Source organism: Dermacentor silvarum, chromosome 9 (genome assembly GCF_013339745.2).
Source record: "Dermacentor silvarum isolate Dsil-2018 chromosome 9, BIME_Dsil_1.4, whole genome shotgun sequence".
NCBI lineage: Eukaryota > Metazoa > Arthropoda > Arachnida > Ixodida > Ixodidae > Dermacentor > Dermacentor silvarum.
In genome coordinates, this window is record NC_051162.1 from 110,361,919 (window position 1) to 110,378,790 (window position 16,872).

General features: G+C 47.7%; 1 protein-coding gene across 1 annotated transcript in view; it reads right to left on the minus strand.

Moving 5' to 3' along the window:
• LOC119463819 (transmembrane protease serine 9) overlaps nt 1-16,872 on the minus strand; it is a 61,254-nt gene that overhangs the window by 32,143 nt on the left and 12,239 nt on the right. Inside the window, exons 5-6 of the mRNA XM_049655399.1 lie at nt 13,863-13,999; nt 12,588-12,876 (exon numbers count right to left, since the gene is read on the minus strand). Of these exons, the coding sequence (XP_049511356.1) occupies nt 12,588-12,876; nt 13,863-13,999 (426 nt within the window). The remainder of the gene's footprint in view (nt 1-12,587; nt 12,877-13,862; nt 14,000-16,872) is intronic.

The following is a 16,872-nucleotide window of genomic DNA, read 5'->3' on the forward strand; positions in this document are numbered from 1 at the left end:
CAACTGCCTTCATCATGAAATCTTGGCAGACATGCTTGCATGGTATGGTATACCTGGTAATACACTCGGTTTACAAACATCATGGGCGCTATAACGTAAAATGATTCCAAACTGTTTTGATTCCAAACTCCTGACGTCAAATTTACGTAACCACCGACGCAAGCATCGGGCGGTGACCCCCAGCGTTGTCTGAGCAACCCAATCAAACACTCTCCTCGTTTATAGGAGGTCACCTTTGTTCGCTTTCAAAACCAATAACATTATCTAAACTCAGCGGTTTTCCTTATCTAATTGGCTGACAAGAGGCAAGGAGCACGCTCTAGGGGAGAGGGTTTCGATGGGATCGAGCCAGCACAGTGAAGATAGATAACCGCATGAAGAGGGTGGTGCCGGCTTCTCCGATTGGTCCGCTTCGCCTTACATAGCTTGCGATGGCTGGTCGAAAATCGCGGCGGCGTGCAACGGAAGGATAAGAATGCCGTTAAAACTGATCCTCAGCAAGGAAGAGTTGGCAGAACGATGTCGTATGCATGCCGAAAGGGCTAGATAACGTTTTACTGCTGCGCAAAAATGTTTATCATGCGCAAATAAATACATGGTCGCCGACAGGTGCGAGTAGCGAGGGCCTGAGCGATCGGCGGGCAGCCATCTTCTATTCCCTTCGGAACGGGGCAGTCTGTGGCTATTCAGAAAAATTTTCAGTTTTGGTCGGCATATTAATGCATTTTTTTCGTGCGCACACATCTCTTTGATGTGGTGAGTTTTAGCGGTTTTGTGAGGTCGTGTGACAGACAGGTGAAGTGGGCGTAGCCAGAAAACATTGGACCAATAGCAGAGGGCTAATGGTGAAAAGGTGTTGAATCAGGAATAATTGTTTTTCTTTTATGCGGTTTAATCATGCATAATCAGTGTGCACACGTTATATCAGATGGGGAGCTATCGCGGTTTTCGGGACGTCGCGTGACAGACAGGCGAAGTTGGGAGTGGCCCGAAAATGTTTTGACCAATCGGGGAGGCTGATTGCAGAAATTGGAATCAAAACAGTTTAGAATCATTTTATGTTATAGCGCCCCATATGTAAAGAACAGAAAGTAGTGCGCATTTATAAATGAACGCAAGTCATCCTTGTTACCTATTGCTATTGGACTACACCAGGGATACGTATTGGGGTCTTGATTACCTAACGTTTTTATAAATGAGATTGCAAAAGTTGACCTAGCCGTTCACTTCATTATATGTGCAGATGATAGCACCCTGTTTTTTATTCTCGCACGAACGAAAATGACTTGGTGGTGAAATGGGACCACCTTCTAGCCAAATTGCAGTCATGGTCGCGATCAAATAGTGTTAAAATCAACCCCGCGAAAAGTAAAGGCATTTTATTTAAATCTCCGAACAAGCATTATGAACTCGGACATTCGCTTCAATTTTCTGGTACTCAAGTTGGGGTGGTGAATGGACACAAAGTTCTTGACGAATATTTTTCATTACATGAGAACTGGGACACTCATGCAAACGACCTAAGCTGTAAGTTATCCGCAGCTGCGGGTATGCTTTCTGCTTGCCGTGCGATAATGTTCACTAAAACTGAAATTCAGTTATATTTCGCGTTATTTTGATCCCATTTATGCTACTGTAATCTCGTATGGTAGTACTTGTAGTAAGGACAACGTGGTAGTAATCGTGGTAAGTGATAGTAATCTTCTATGGAAGTACTACATCATCCGATAGAAAAAGAATTACGAGTACTGTATTCGGAACTGATTTTACTTTTGCCATGCAGAATGCAGAAAATTTATGGCAAAAATGGAATCCCTGCAACCACGGGTTGATAATATATTATATTCGAATTCCGGAATTCGGGTCTGTTCCACGGTTTCGAACAAAGTCTCTGAAACACAATCTGCCAGTTAACAAATATCAAGACATGGGGAATTTTTCCAAAACACTGTTAGGAACCTATTTCTCTCAACTATATATTATTTTATTTTTCAATTATATAAACTGTTGCTGCTTCGTGAGCTACAATTGTACGCACCCGGTTGATGCGCTTCTTTGTAAACAGTGTTTTTTTTTCTGGCAGCATCAGACGCAATTTTTTAAGCTTCTTCAGTATGCTGAAGAGACCATTAACATTCGTTGGCGTCCATTCAGCGCATCGGACGGCGCAGCGTGACTAAACCGAAGCAGCAACTGAGGCAGCGGCGCATGCACTGGGTTTATATAAGCAGCTGGCGTGGAGAGGAGGAGGAAGAGAGAGGCGTTATCGCACAGCTGGCGTGGAGAAAATGAGGAGAGGTGCGGACGGACGCCGACGCCAACGACGCCGCGGGACAGGCCGCTGCTATAAGATGCTCCGCACACGGCCGCTGGATAAAAAAAAGGTGCCGCTGGATAAAAAAAAAAAAGGTGCGGCCTGCCGCTTGCATCGAAAATGGTGTGATCCGCCGCGGCGCCACACGTCGGGGGCTGTTGTCTGGCATCGGCATAGCAAATGCGTCAGGAACGCGCTTGGAACGCCGTCGCGCGTGCCAGCCGACAGCGCGTTCCATCGCCGATGACTAGCGCCGTTCGGCCCGGCCAAGCGGCCGACAATGCAACTACGGCTGTCACATCGCTCCCATTGCAACGCGCTCGACGCGGCAGGCCGCACCTTTTTTTTATCGAACGGCCGTGCTCCGCATCTAAAAGGAGGCAGAAGTAAACCAAGCGTTCTGGCGGAATGCCCCCCCCCCCCCCCCCCCCATGCTCGTTTTGTAATGAGGAAGAGCCGATGCATCACTTTCTTCTATCTTGTCGTCGCTTTACTGCGGCAAGAAAACGATTGTCAGAAATACCTTTTCGAAGGCTTGGCCTGGACTTCACAGAACCTAATATTCTTTCGTTCGGGGCGTCCACTTTGGGATTCAGCCACAGGGATGCTTGCTTCGCTGTCCAAACGTTTCGTACAGAATCCAAACGAATACCCTGCCAAATTCTATTTGTTTTTGTACTTTTAAGTAATTATTACTCATTCGATATGACTTTCCTGATGTACTTTAGCATATCATTATACACTGTTCAATACTAATTCCATAGATATTTGGAAATTGATCCTCCATATTAATTTGGAATAATCCACCCATTTCTTGGCCAATCCCCCCCCCCCCCCTCCCCCCTTGTGGGTGGGAGCCACATGCGTGATAGGCTACAACAGCAACAAGGCCGATTGTCTGTCTGCTTCTCTTCATTACAATGGCGCAGCCGCTAAACGAACCTCTGCTCGACGAGCCGTCCTCGTCCACCGCGTTGCGGAGCGGGCGCGTCCTCCGGCATCTTGAGGCGCCTGCTCCAGCGCCGGACGCCCCGCTCGGACGCGCCGCCCACGGTTCCACGGCCTCGCACCTCGTCGGTACCGCGCCTAGGTCATGGATTCACGTCCCGTCGCTATGAAAACCACTTTGCCGCCAAGGGACGCCGTACACGCTCCCTTGGACGCGGATTCCGCTGCTGCGACTCTAGCGCCTACTGCATCGTCGGTGGACGCTGTCCGTAACCCCTCGACTGCGTCCTCCAGCGACATTGCTACGTTCACACAGGCCATAGCAGCGATGTCCAAGCGCCTGGAAGACGTCACGGTATCCGCCACTACAGCCCTTGCGCGTAGCGCACTTCCTCCACCATCGCCCCTCGAAGGCTTCGAGGACAATCCAACGCTGTGGGTCCACGCAATTAATTCATTGGCCCGTAGACGCGCCTGGCCGGAAGACGTGGTGATCTCACTCGCCGAAAGCCGGCTTCGTGATGCCGACAAGGCGTGGCATCGATGTGACGGCTCTACGTGTACACTTCCTGGGCCGAATGGAGTGCGGCTTTAGTGACATGCTTTCAGCCAGCTCCCTTCTGCCTATGACGATTTGCTTCTGCGCATGCGCTCATGCCGACAAGCACCAACCGAAGCGGTGGCTCTCTACGTGTATGAAAAGGTGAAGCTTCCTGAGGACTGCGGTATCACCTGGCTTTATCGTGCTGCTCGCCAGTATGTGGTCGACGGGTTCCTCGACTCTACGCATGCTGCCATCATCTGCTCAGCCTCCGGAAACGTCACCCTATGTATTCGCTCGAAAGGCAGCTAGCTGAACTGCAGCAGAGCACTCGTCGTCGTATTGCTGTGGGTATGCCGGAGGCTGAAGCTTCACCGATCGCCTCAACAAGAAGTGGCAGCTTCTCTTGCTCACAATGGTCACAATTGGTCACAATGTAAAGGATTGCCCTCAGTCGACTAAAACCCGGATACATTATCAGGCCTGCCAATATACCGTGTTACCCGTCTTTGTTGAAGGGATAGGCGACCTGTGGACGCTTGCGGATACCGGCGTTGCGAGGGCGGCGCTACATCAACGTCATGCTCCTGACACCATCCGCCCATGGACGCAACCGCCGCTATACGGACTCGGAGGCAGCGCTATGCCAGTGGGCATGCTCGACATTCATGTCCGGACGCCGGCCTGGAGTGAGTGAGTGAGTGAGTGAGTGAGTGAGTGAGTGAGTGAGTGAGTGAATGAGTGAACTTTATTCGGTCCACAATAGACGCGAGTAAACTCGACGTCACCTGGCTAGGCCCACTCGGGGACCATCAGGTCAAACCTGACGGACCTCTCTCGGGCCCTCTGGACTGCAAGGATTTGAGAGGCCAGGGCAAAATTTATCCCAGTCCCTGCAGACATGATTATGGGGACGGACTTCTTGCTGTCCGACGACATTCGAATCACCATCGACCACGGTCGTGTTCTTCGAATAGCACGTAGCAATATTTAAACATATTGCGTCTGTACATGGTGCTCACAGCGGAAATGAAAAAAAAAATGAAGGGAAAAATTAGGGATGAGGTAGCTGCCGCTGGTGCTTGTAATGCACTTGTCATTCTATTGTCAGGATTTGCAGAAATAAAGCGAAACTATGAATTAAACCGTGCACATCCACGCCAACAATGATGCAGTGAGATTTTACCCACAAAAATTTAAGTGAAAAGGTAGAGGCAATTCAAAAGAAACCTCAAACGATGTGGGTAGCAGAACTCTGGTAATGACACTTTAGGGGGGGTTTCTGCTCGAGCCCTCCCGTAGTCGGAGCTTCTATGGTGGTAGTGCCGGCGTTTGGTTCCGTTTCAATATTAAGCTCAGGTATCGTTCGGAGTTTCTCGTGGCGCATCCTTTCGTATTTCCGGACTAAAATTTCGCACGGAGTATGCTTTGTATCTGCACTATTATTAACTAGGCATCGTACACGGTCTCAAAAGCTATTTATTTTACAGTTTGCCTTTGTAAGAAAAACAAATGTTTGCGTCGAAAGCGCTGATATCATGGGGGATCTAAATTCCCTAATGCGTAATGCTAGCAATAGGTAACTTTTTCAAGGCCTGTCTCACTTGTTTTTTGCTTGATGCTGTTTTTATTTTCATTGACAAAATAATCAAGAGTTGTGGTGGTCGGTGTCTACGGGGTTAATGAGCGAGTGTGAGAAACATTTATTTTTCTGACTAAATCAGTCTAACGATTGGTGCAATAGCAACAGCGTCTATAAATTAACACATAATAACATACATAAAACATACACAATAACAACGTAGGTGAGAAATACTTGCCGGGTCCATTTATTTCAACTTCATCGGCATGTACCTGCAAGAACAAGAGCAACTCCAACAACTGCAACAAAGAATGACTTATTTATAGGAACAGACAACGCTTGAGAAGTTAATCCTCATGCTCTGTCCACGAACCACATGTACTGTTCGTAGTATAATATTGGGTGCCTTGTGGTCTGGTACATACTCATCCGCACAGGTGAAAAATCTATACGGCAACATCAGTGACGTAACCGATGCCGAAAGGAACCGAAGGCATGTTGTGGTGATCAGCCCGGTGCAGCTTACGTTCATTAATTTACTTCTTTTTTACTGATTTAGAATGCCGCTAGCTACCGTTTGACAGCCAAATTAAGCAGGAAAATTTGCAGGAATTCAAATCACAATTGAATGCAATTGCTTCTTTGAAGAAGACAAACCAAGTCTGTGGAGAAAATGAAGACAATCTAATTCTAGAACACTGAAAATGATGTGAAGAGGTCGGTCAGCGCCGCCGGAGCAGGCTTAGGTGAAATACAATGAGCCAGCAAGTTCAATCTTACCGGACAAAGAGAACCTAGGACGAGGCTGGCAATAATGACTAAATAAATCATAGCGCATGAGATCTCAGGGGCTTCGTTATCTGCGCAGAAGATAGAAGGTATGTAGCAAAACATAGCTATTGATCTTATTTGCATGCACATATACATTTTTCCTAGATAGATGTTGTTACTGAGGCCGGGCGAGAAAATCGGTTTCTGTGGAGAGGCTGAACTGAAACACCTCGGATGCCCCATTTCTCCCTTTTTTAAAACAAGTACACCCGTGAGCAAAAGTATACGGACCACAGGGTCACCGAAAAAACTTAATTTCTTCGTCATTAACATGCATAAATTGAAATTCACGAGCTTACTGGAAAGCTCGCAATGCCAAGTTTGAACTGCAGTCTTTAATTTCAAGTTACATTCACAGGCAGAGGAGACAATGAGCTTTATCTCGCAATCCCTGGTCCGCATACTTCTGCTCACGGGTGTACGTGTACTGAATGAATATTTTATCATAGCACCAAAAACATCTTCGTATTGGCGCACATGGCAGAACATGGGAATATACACTAACTGATTACGGGAAATATCTACATGCTATTGAAAGGTACATGTACGGCATGTACAAGAAATAATTACATTATTAATAAAAACGAGCAATTAAGGTTTATAGTGAATATAATCATAATAAAAATAAGGATGCCATGAAGGAGAGTTCCATTAACATCTACTTTTTGGTCATGCCACTACGCGAATATACGGGATACACACTATGCAGTTTTTAGCCGTTGGTGCAGAAGGCTGCCACGTACTAAAATAGCATGTCTCAACCTAAACCCAGGTTCATGTTCAGACCACAGTACTGGAATATAACTGCGCTATGCATACATTACTGTACAGCTGCACACTGATTTAACCTTAAATTTACTGATCGTAAAGAAAATAAAGCAGTTACGGTAATTCAAATATCTAAAATTTATAGTGCAAATCGAATGCTTCTGCTTTAAATGGAATCATTTGATACGAGACTTTGATAAATGATTTATTCCTATATACGAGTATGCCTTGAATACGCGGGGCTCTTTAAGTATACTGTGGCGTTTATGTTATTACGGCTGGTAAAACAGTCGTTCTCGTTGGCTTTGGTGTTAAGAGGCGCCGTTTCGAGCGATGTATGGAAATGGAGGACTTGGAGCAACTTATACGACTATGAAACCCGCCTAAGAGGTGGTCCATTGCAGCGAACGTCTACCGTGCATGCATAATCTAATAAGTCAACGAGTCTTACGAACCTGATAAAGCCAGCCGCATGCTGAGCAGGCCCAGACTAGTCGAGTCTGACTCAACATTAATTCCGCGGCAACAAACGAAGCAACAACATTACCACTCAATCGTGCTATTCTTTCTATTAAATTATAATTTGAAAGAACCGAGAGACTGGTGAATAAACAATGCTGTCGACTGTCTATTATACGGACGTTGATTGTTTGACATAACTTATACTTGCCGAAACAGAAAGAAAAAAACGTCGTGAAAGCTCTTTTTTTTATGTAAGTGCAACCGTTCCTTTCACAATTCGCGCAGGCATTGTGAGTGCGTGTGTTGAATCAGGCTGGCTTCTCACCCTAGCGTTCCCGTAAACTTAAGAAAGAGCATCGCGTGGAACGTACAGTTAGATGGAAAACATATGAAAGGCGTTGTTCCGTGTCAGTAGCTTTGACGGGCGAGACCGCTAAGACAATAGGTAAAGTTGATTTGCCTGAAATGCTCGCAATATCAGATGCGTGGAAATCGTTGTGTTAATAATATTATTAGCGAAGGCAGTAGGCCAACGTCAAACAGCTGCTATGAATGGAGAGACTGGAGTTCCAATTCACAAAACATTTATTTCAGAAATGCTTTTTGCCTTCGATCGGTAGGCTTCATTGATACTTTCGTCATAACGTGAAGTTGATAACTCTTCTCAGAAAAACACTTATATCGTAAGAAGTTGTAATGCTTTAGCACCAGGAGTGTCAAAATGAAAAAGAGTATGGTAAGCAGGTCACGTGATATATATATATACCGGGTGTTTCTTTGAAGACTGTGAATAAAATCTGAAAATATCCGTTCTAAAATAAAAAGAAGGTTCTTCGGTCGCATTCCGTCAGCGGTACCGACCCCAGCGGAACGGGTGATACGCGGTAATTAGTCGCTAATTGTCAAAAATCGTTTATTTTCTTGTGAAGTTTTTGTTTCGGTGGGCTCATCGTATTTGGGAAATCGAAGTGAGCTCTCCGTACAGGCTATATGTGCGTTCATTTAATGTTCACGCAATAGGAGTTTTTTAAGCACACCGATCGAGGCAAGAAATTTCATTCTAAGGACTTCTGTTGCTTCAGCTACGTGCGACATACCGCGCTGTCGTTCCACTTTGCTGTCGCACTGGCTTGCTAAGGTTGCTCATAAGCAGAAGCGATACGATGACTACGGCATGAGTACAATGATTTGACGTTACTTAAAAGATGAAGACTGTAAAACGACAGCGGGACTACGACAGCAATACTGCAATTTCACGACGATGACGGTATGACGAGATCCGGACGTCCTAGTTGGAGTGACTACGACGGAACGACCATGATGACGTCACAACGACGGTATGACAGCGAATACGTGACTGCGATAGTATGGCAAGGGTATGATGGTAATGGGATGAGGACGACTGTGTGATGACGATGGCGTTACGGTAACGGCATCAGACGAAGTTAAAGAGACCCAGATGGAACGACTGCAATGGCAACATGACGACAGTACCACAACGTATGCGTGACGAGAACGGTATGAAGGCGATGTCATGACACAATCATATGATGGTATGACGAGACTGAGATAACGAAGATTGCACAACGAAGCCCGTATGACGATGATATTGTTACTGCGATGGCATGCAAGATTCTGATGGTGAACCTGGAATGGCAACGCTGGGGTGACCACGATGGCATCACGAAGATGGTGTGACAACGACGCTAAGCATCGGCGTATGGCGGAAATAATAATGCCGAACCACATCATCCCGAACCACCCCGACCGGGCGGGTACTTCGCGTGACGCAAGGCGTTAGTGAACAAAATTGAATTTCTCAAAGTAAGGTCAGTCAGAAAAATCGTAAAGTACGACGTAACCACAACCTACGGGCGTGATAGCGTCGGATTGTAATTTGAATATACGAGAAAACATGCTAATTAGCAGCCACGGATCTTTGAATGCTATCGCGTTCCGTTCTTAAAGGCGAAGCTTAAGCGTCCTCCAATTTTGATGGCATGCTGCTGCACTTTGGTTCTAGGCAACATTGAGGGAAATGTTCAAAACCGAGCCATTCTAAATTTTGATCTGGCCCCATGTCGCACAAAATACGGTGTCGTATCGGCGTCAACGGCGTCCAATAATGATATCGCGTTCCACTCCTACAGGCGAAGCTTAAGCGTACTTCAAGTTTTTAGGGTGGTGACAACACGAAATTTTTGACCGCTATTTACCGCAAAATCTTGGTGAGTATAGCCATTTTGGTTCTCAGTCTCGCTAGAACTCGCGGTGCATTCCTGCTTTTCCTCTCGCCATTATAACCCACGGTGAAACCTATCCTCACGGTCACTTGTGTGCTAGCACAAGAGCCGACTTTGACCAAATCTTTCTAAATTGCCCGAACAAGCCCAAGTCCCCGCGGCAATGGTAAAAACACCAGGAGCGATAGGGAGGCTGCTCTGCGCAGCTCGCGACCAGAGCTACAGATTCGGACAGCCCGGCTGAGCCACAGGGGTCACCGAATCACAAGAGTGCCCGGCCATCTAGAGCGGCCCGCGGGCCCATCGTCATCCTGCTTCTTTTGAGTGTTCGCAGGGACAGGTGCGCCACGCCTCTCGTCTCAGAGGCCACGCGCGGACTTCTCGGTGGTGCCATTAGATGGCGCATCATGTCCAGAAAGAAGCGCAAGAGAGGAACCCGGTTGCCGCTTGATGCGTTTCTCAGCTTTCTCACGCATTGGCGCGCCATGCATTTTGGAGGCAACGCACAGGCTTCGAGGCAGCGGCGCGAGATGGCGCCTTGTGTTCTAAGGCTGCCGTACGCGCCTCGTACAAAACTCGTTTTGACGGTGGCGAACAGTTGTGCTGCTGTATTGATTCAATGCTGGCATATTACCATCGGCCTTAGTCCTTAAGGCCTTAGTCTGTGGTACGGTTCCCGGACCAGGAAGAATTTGGAAGCTTTCACTGATAAAAAAAAGTCACAGGCCTGCGCGGCACACGCAGCACAGTCACAGCATAAGCTGGTGGAGCGGCTCAAGAGTAGCTCCAATTTGGGCACCGCGCACAACAGGGTCTTCACGGCAGTCTGTTCGCCTCGTTTTGACGAGAACGATCTGAACTGTCCACCCGGCGTCGACGGCGAGCTGAGGCTTAAAATGCTCTCTGCACAGCAGTCTGCTGAGCCCGATGAAGCCTTACAACTGCAACTTACATGTCGGACGCGCCGCGTTCGCAGGCACCTTAACTAGATAGCGCCACCACACTGGCGGAGGCTCGGCAGCTCGGGAGCACGTTGATTGCGTGCCTTGTCTGAATCGCATATCGTCGTCTGCGCCTGCGGACGCTGCGTTTGCAAGCATTTTACCTAGATGGCGCCACCATACTGGCGGAGGCTCCAGTAGTCCCTCCCTGCGTGCTTGCATTATGGCCCGATAGCAAGCGCTTGCGTGGCTCAGTGGTGGAGTATCCGGATCCCACGCAGCGGGCGCGGGTTCGATGCCGGCGGGAATCAGGTACTTTTTTCGCGTTTCCGGCGATAGCGGTTACGTGGCGGGAGCCGCCGGCGGCGGCATCATCGCGACCCAAAACGGCTATTGGAATGAGCCCATCACAGCTTACGCTGTAAAAACTGAGGCAGAGGCCACCTTAGCATGACTGTCGACGATAATGCGTTAGCAAGGAATCAACATATAGTCATAGGGCCTATTGCCGCCGTCGAAACGAGATATGTATGAGGCGCGCATTGCAGCAGGACACTTATTTCGCGCATCCCTAGGTACACCAGGCGCTACCTTCCGCCTCCACCGCGAAGTGTGCGCGTTGCTTCCGAAATTCATGGTACATCGATGCGTGCGAAAGCTGAGAAACGCGTCATGCAGCACTACTCAGTGGCACATATTGACCCCAAGTTGGCTAGAGCTTCATTGAAGAGCTGCATATACCCAGTGCATTCGTGACTCAGATCACTAAAGCGTTGGCGTGAAAGGCGTTCATTAAAAAGCGGTACGTACCAAGTGCAGTTGTGGCGCGTTTCCGTCCTTGAGGAACCCTTGTCTTTCCCGTAAGCGATCGTCTCGCGGGAAGGATGGACGGACGGACGCACAGTTTTCTCGTTGGGTTAACATAGAAATGCTTACGCATTTAATAAATTCTCACTTGTTACTGCGCTTTGTGAAGATGTCGGTCTCATTGCTTGTCTTTCGTTTTCTGTGACACCGTTTGCTGCCATAATGAACCAACTTGCCCAATAATACGTGTAGACGTAATTCAAGCATAACCTATCATACTGCGTACGTAGTAAGTGAGCACGACAGAGTATCTGCTACACTTGAATGTCCAACCACAGCAGTGATTGGGAGAACATCTGTACCTTAGTTTGTAGATAGATCACTCTCTGGTCCAGAAACATACGGGAAAGCTCACTACTCCGCAGGAAGTAGCAACTATATGGTTCAGCGCCACTTAAAATGAGCTGAGCCAACGGCCTGGAAAGGACTCAATGTGAGCTGTTGGTACAACCAGAGCCATTTAATAAAGGACACTAGTACGAGTAAGGCTACTTCAGCGCACCGAAAACAATGACATAAACAACCCTGTACTCAAGGCAGATTAAAATCCGAGGACAACTACGTACTTCTTATGAGTTGTGAAAGCGAAAGCATAATGTCCTAATTGAACGACGCTGAGCGGTACATCGAGCTTTGCGCTGCGAGTAATGTACCATAGCAGTGCGTGCTGCCCGAGCCAGCAAGCAGCAGCAGCCTGCGGTACCGAACGCCGCATGCCACCGACGCGGCGATGCCCTTTTCCCGCGCGCAACACCTGAAGCGCGCCATGAGGGTGAACCCATTCGCCCGCGCTGCTCTGTCGAGGACCGCTCGTGAGGTAGCATGGCAGCCAATGACAATGCGGGCTTAGGTGCTGCTTCGCTGCTACAGGCGACAGACACATGCTTTTTCGCTCAATGGGCCATTTGACGCTTTCGCATCAAAAAGCACCGCGCCGGAAATACTACATGATATCAGTAACAGTCACTCAAAGAACACATAAAACGATGTTAAAGTACCTACATACGAGCATGGACTTGATACATTCTGAGTACACCACAAGGTGATCGTTGTGAAGCGAGGTTATTGTTTTGCTCATTTCTGCCCTTTTAGTTTATTGGGGATGTGAAGAAAGGGTTGTAGCTCCACAGTGGAACGTTAAAGAAAGGCCACTGCGGTACCATGTACGGAGCCAGCTGTAGGGGCACTTCTTCCGAGTAGGCCTTGTCCGAGGAGCTCGAGGAGCGCACGACCTGCATAAGCCAAGGTGTGAACGCGTCGACGCGCGTGTACACGCCCGGTTTGTTCAGCTTCGCGCAGCCACCGGCGTTTGAGACGATGCCCACTTGCACGTAGTGGGCCCCGACGCCTTGCGCCATTAGCGGTCCCCCGGAGTCACCCTGGAATGAGTGAAAGCGAGGTTGAAGACATGCTTGTTTGCAGAAGATGCTTTCCCTACGGGATTGGATCTTAAAGTTGCACTAAGAAGTTGCACGAAAGGAGTTTAGTGGGATAAATTATTAAAACGAAGCTCTTCCTGACTACCCCACTTACGTTGCCGGGGCTGGCTGCTACTGTCTTGGCGGTTATACTATTTGGGTCCCCGGGTACCAGCAGCTCTACATGTGCTACTGGAGAACATTCTGGGTCAATCTCCCAGAATGGCTTCGTGCCGTTGGGTGGATGCCCGAATCGACAACTAAAGGAACGGGCAAGACGTTATTAAGTCGGCAACGAATGCCACCGAACGTGGAGAAAGAATCAATGGAACAAAAGGGGACCAGAGCGTTCATTGAGCGAGGAAGAAGTCGCCAAAAAGAGATATAAAGTTGGCTACAGAGAATGAAGTTGGCAGGAGAAGCAGCCCAGCGTCAAGTTATGATCAAAATCGAAGCAATGCGTGCATTTCTCGAGAAGCCTAGAGCTCGATAGAACTTAAGAATGATAAGCGAAGACATTTCATCAAACAGCAAAGAAAACCGCGTATCATCGATTCCCGCAGGTGCGTTGAATCCACCGATTATTTCTTAGCTATTCTTTGACGTCGTTATACTTTAGTCTTTCTGATCTGTATCACAATATCTTCTCTCTTTTCTTCCCTTTCTCAAGTCTTGGTCTTCGCAATTTAACCCAAAAAGCAATAAAAGAAAGCACTTGATTGACTAAAAATCGTAGGTATGGAAATATGACATGAAAAACAGCTTTCATGCACTAAAATCGGGGACCCAGCCTGGTACCATGCATGACATTTTGTGGAATTCTTTGTTCGATGTCGCGATAAAGGCTAGAATTTCCGAAAATTATTCGAGTATGGCTTTGTTCAAAAGTTTCGCTTCACATTATGTTGAAATTTCATGTCCCTAGAGGAACGTTTAGAGAGGCATACGTCGCAAAAGCCTGTGCCCTTCCGGTAGGCGCAGTACATCACGTTCTTGTCGTAGCCAGGGTACAAAGAAGAGCATCTTTCGTTCGGTAGAATCTTGACGGTCGTATAGCGGAGTCGATGTGGGAAGTGTGATGCGCCTGGAAGTCAAAAGAAAAAAAATGTTTTTTATCTTCTGGCTTCGCCAACGTATAAGAAATATCAGCTTTAGCGATTACACATTCTGAATACCATCATTACCATGAGGCGCTAATTCTTACTCTGTAACTTTTTCTTCTTCTTTTTGCGCCTCAAGAAAACGTTGCAAATTCGGCAACTTGTTTCCGTGATGTACCGAAAACCTTGGTTTTATGCTTATTCATCTCGGTTGATGCTGAACATGTAACTAGGAGAGCATGTAATTGCACAGCTGATGTTTGAGCTTACTGAATTGTATAACTTTTGTTGCCAGTGGATTTTGATCCTGTTTGTACAAATTTCTCTCCACTTTGGCATTTGTTCTTGATTTGAGGTATGCACCCCCCCCCCCCCTCCAACCCTCCGTAGTCCTAGAAAAAAACAACGCGTTCGTATAGTCCCTGTTACGGCTCGGGTAGCGTGTAGGCAAGGAATCCTCCAGGCACAGGGTTGAGCACGTCCGGCTGTAGGCGCGAGATAAAAAGGGTTTATTTTTCATTACATACACTGGCTGCAGATATGAAAGCCCACTCCATGTAGGAACACTTTGAATGTCAGAGCTCACTCCATGTCTGAGCGCAAATCAGTACACGCCAGGACCCATTCACTGCAGCAAAGATGTCCGCCTTTAAAGCAGTCGTCTTCGCTAGGTGACTAGACTAGGGAATCTGATGAGTCTACGCTGGCGAATCATAATTGTCGAACTGTTTGCAAAATACCGCCATTGACGTCGCACTGTTCTGCCGTACTCAGCCTGCAATGTTGCGCGATTGCCCTCGCATACGGGGCAACCACGCGGCAATCTGTGAAACGGAAGTCGACGCAGTTCCCACGGAAGTAAGTCCTCGACGGTGTGCACTTGCATCAATTAGTGGCATCTCCGTGACGGTCAGCTTGTCAGGGTCAGGAGAGTCGCCTTCGCGGTAGTTACCGCTTCCACGAAGGGTGGCGGATGTTCTCGCCTCGAATTAAGTTCCGTCCTCGCTAGCCGCCACATAGTGGCACATACTCAGTGACCCATGTTGTCGAAAAGTTCATTGAAGAGCGGCACGTTCTCAGTCCATTCATGGCGCTGCTCGCCATGGGAAACCAGCGCTGCCCCGCGGGCGCTCATGAAAGCGGCCTTCAGCGCCGTAAGTGAGGAAATGTTCAATCTTTCAAATGAACAGGCACGGCAAATGAACTAATGAACAAATGAGCTAACAGGGATAGCTAGTATTCTAGTTGATATTGTTACAGTTTCATAACAGATATGTGGGCGCCAGTATGAAGTAACACTCGCCTACGTTCCGCGGAGTTTCTACAACTACCCGCGCGGGCTGCTACCTACGTCCTTATGTTACCGTTTCCCCCAGTCCCTGATCGTGAATATGTGGTCGCTCCCCTCACAGACCTGATCCTCTCGCGCAACATCGCATCTACTCATCCCATAGTGGTTGTTGCCAACAACAGAACGTTGCTTCCAGTCCTCAACTTTTCTACTTCGACCCATGTCCTTCCTCACGGAATTTTCCTAGCCGAACTGTCACCTCTGGAAGAATGCACTGTTTCTCTGCATTCACTGCTGACGCTGAGACCATGACCCAACTTGTCATACCGGCGCCAACCCAGGCACTTCTGGACAAAATGATATCCCTCGACCTCTTACGTTCCCAAAGTGAAGCACTCCGTGGTGTCCTATTTTCGTACCTTGACGTATTTGATGTTGAGAACAGTCCACTAGGCCGTACACATGTCGTGGCCCACCGCATCGACACTGGAGACGCCAGCACCCTTCACAAGCACCCTTACCGAATGTCTCACTCTGAGCGCCAAGTCATAGATGTAGAGCACTTGGAGGTAGTGGCACATACCCTCTCTGGCGGATTGGCCAAGAACCGGGTAGTTCGATAGAACAATGAGAAAGGAGATTTATAAAATACTGCAAACATAAATTAGCAGTATGTCATCCAAAAGGACGTTGAGAAAATGCTTGATAAAGAAGTGATAGAGCCTCTGACCCCGCCCCACTACAACGTCTTTGTCTTTGACATTGTTCGTGATATTATTAAGAGAAAAATATAAAGATAGTGAGGCCAGGTAATGCGTAGCGCAGATAGCCGGTGGACCGTTAGAGTGGCAGAATGGGTGCCCAGGGAAGAGAAGCGCAATCAGGGGACGGCAGAAAATTATGTGGGGTTATAGTGGTGAGGTGAAGGGCAGCTGAACAATTTGTGAATACATGACACAACAACGCCAATCTCGGAAATTAACAGTGACAGCGAGTTATGAAAAATATTGATACCATGAAAATAGGCGTTATGAAGACTGTAATGTGTGGACGGTTGAGTGTTGGGGATGACAGGCAGAAATATGGAAAGGTGTATGTTGTCTAGTGGTCTTGCGGGGAATTCGCAAACAAAAATTAAACAACTGAGGAGTTCGGCGCCGGTGAGGGTACCGTGAATGAGTTTGAAAAGAGGCAGAGGGCCAACGCCATTGCGTCGGCAGCGAAGAAAGTATAATCACAATAGTTCAACAGTGCTAGAACTAGGTCCAGTGTCCTGGCAAGCGAAGCGGGGATTATATATGCTTAAGAAACGCTTCGTGAAACCCATCTATAATGTAACTGTTGGATATAGAAACGCATTCCAGACGACCGACGCGTATTCAAGCTGAGGAAGACAGATTGTTGTGTACAACTTGTGTAAACCGAGCGTAACTTGCGTAAGATTCCCTCGATAATCAGCCAAAAAAGCCCAGAGAGCGCATACCCCGCATTGGAACGCATTTAGTGTGAGCAGAAAAGTGTAACGTTGTAAAAAAAAGTACACCGATATCATTGATCTCACAGATG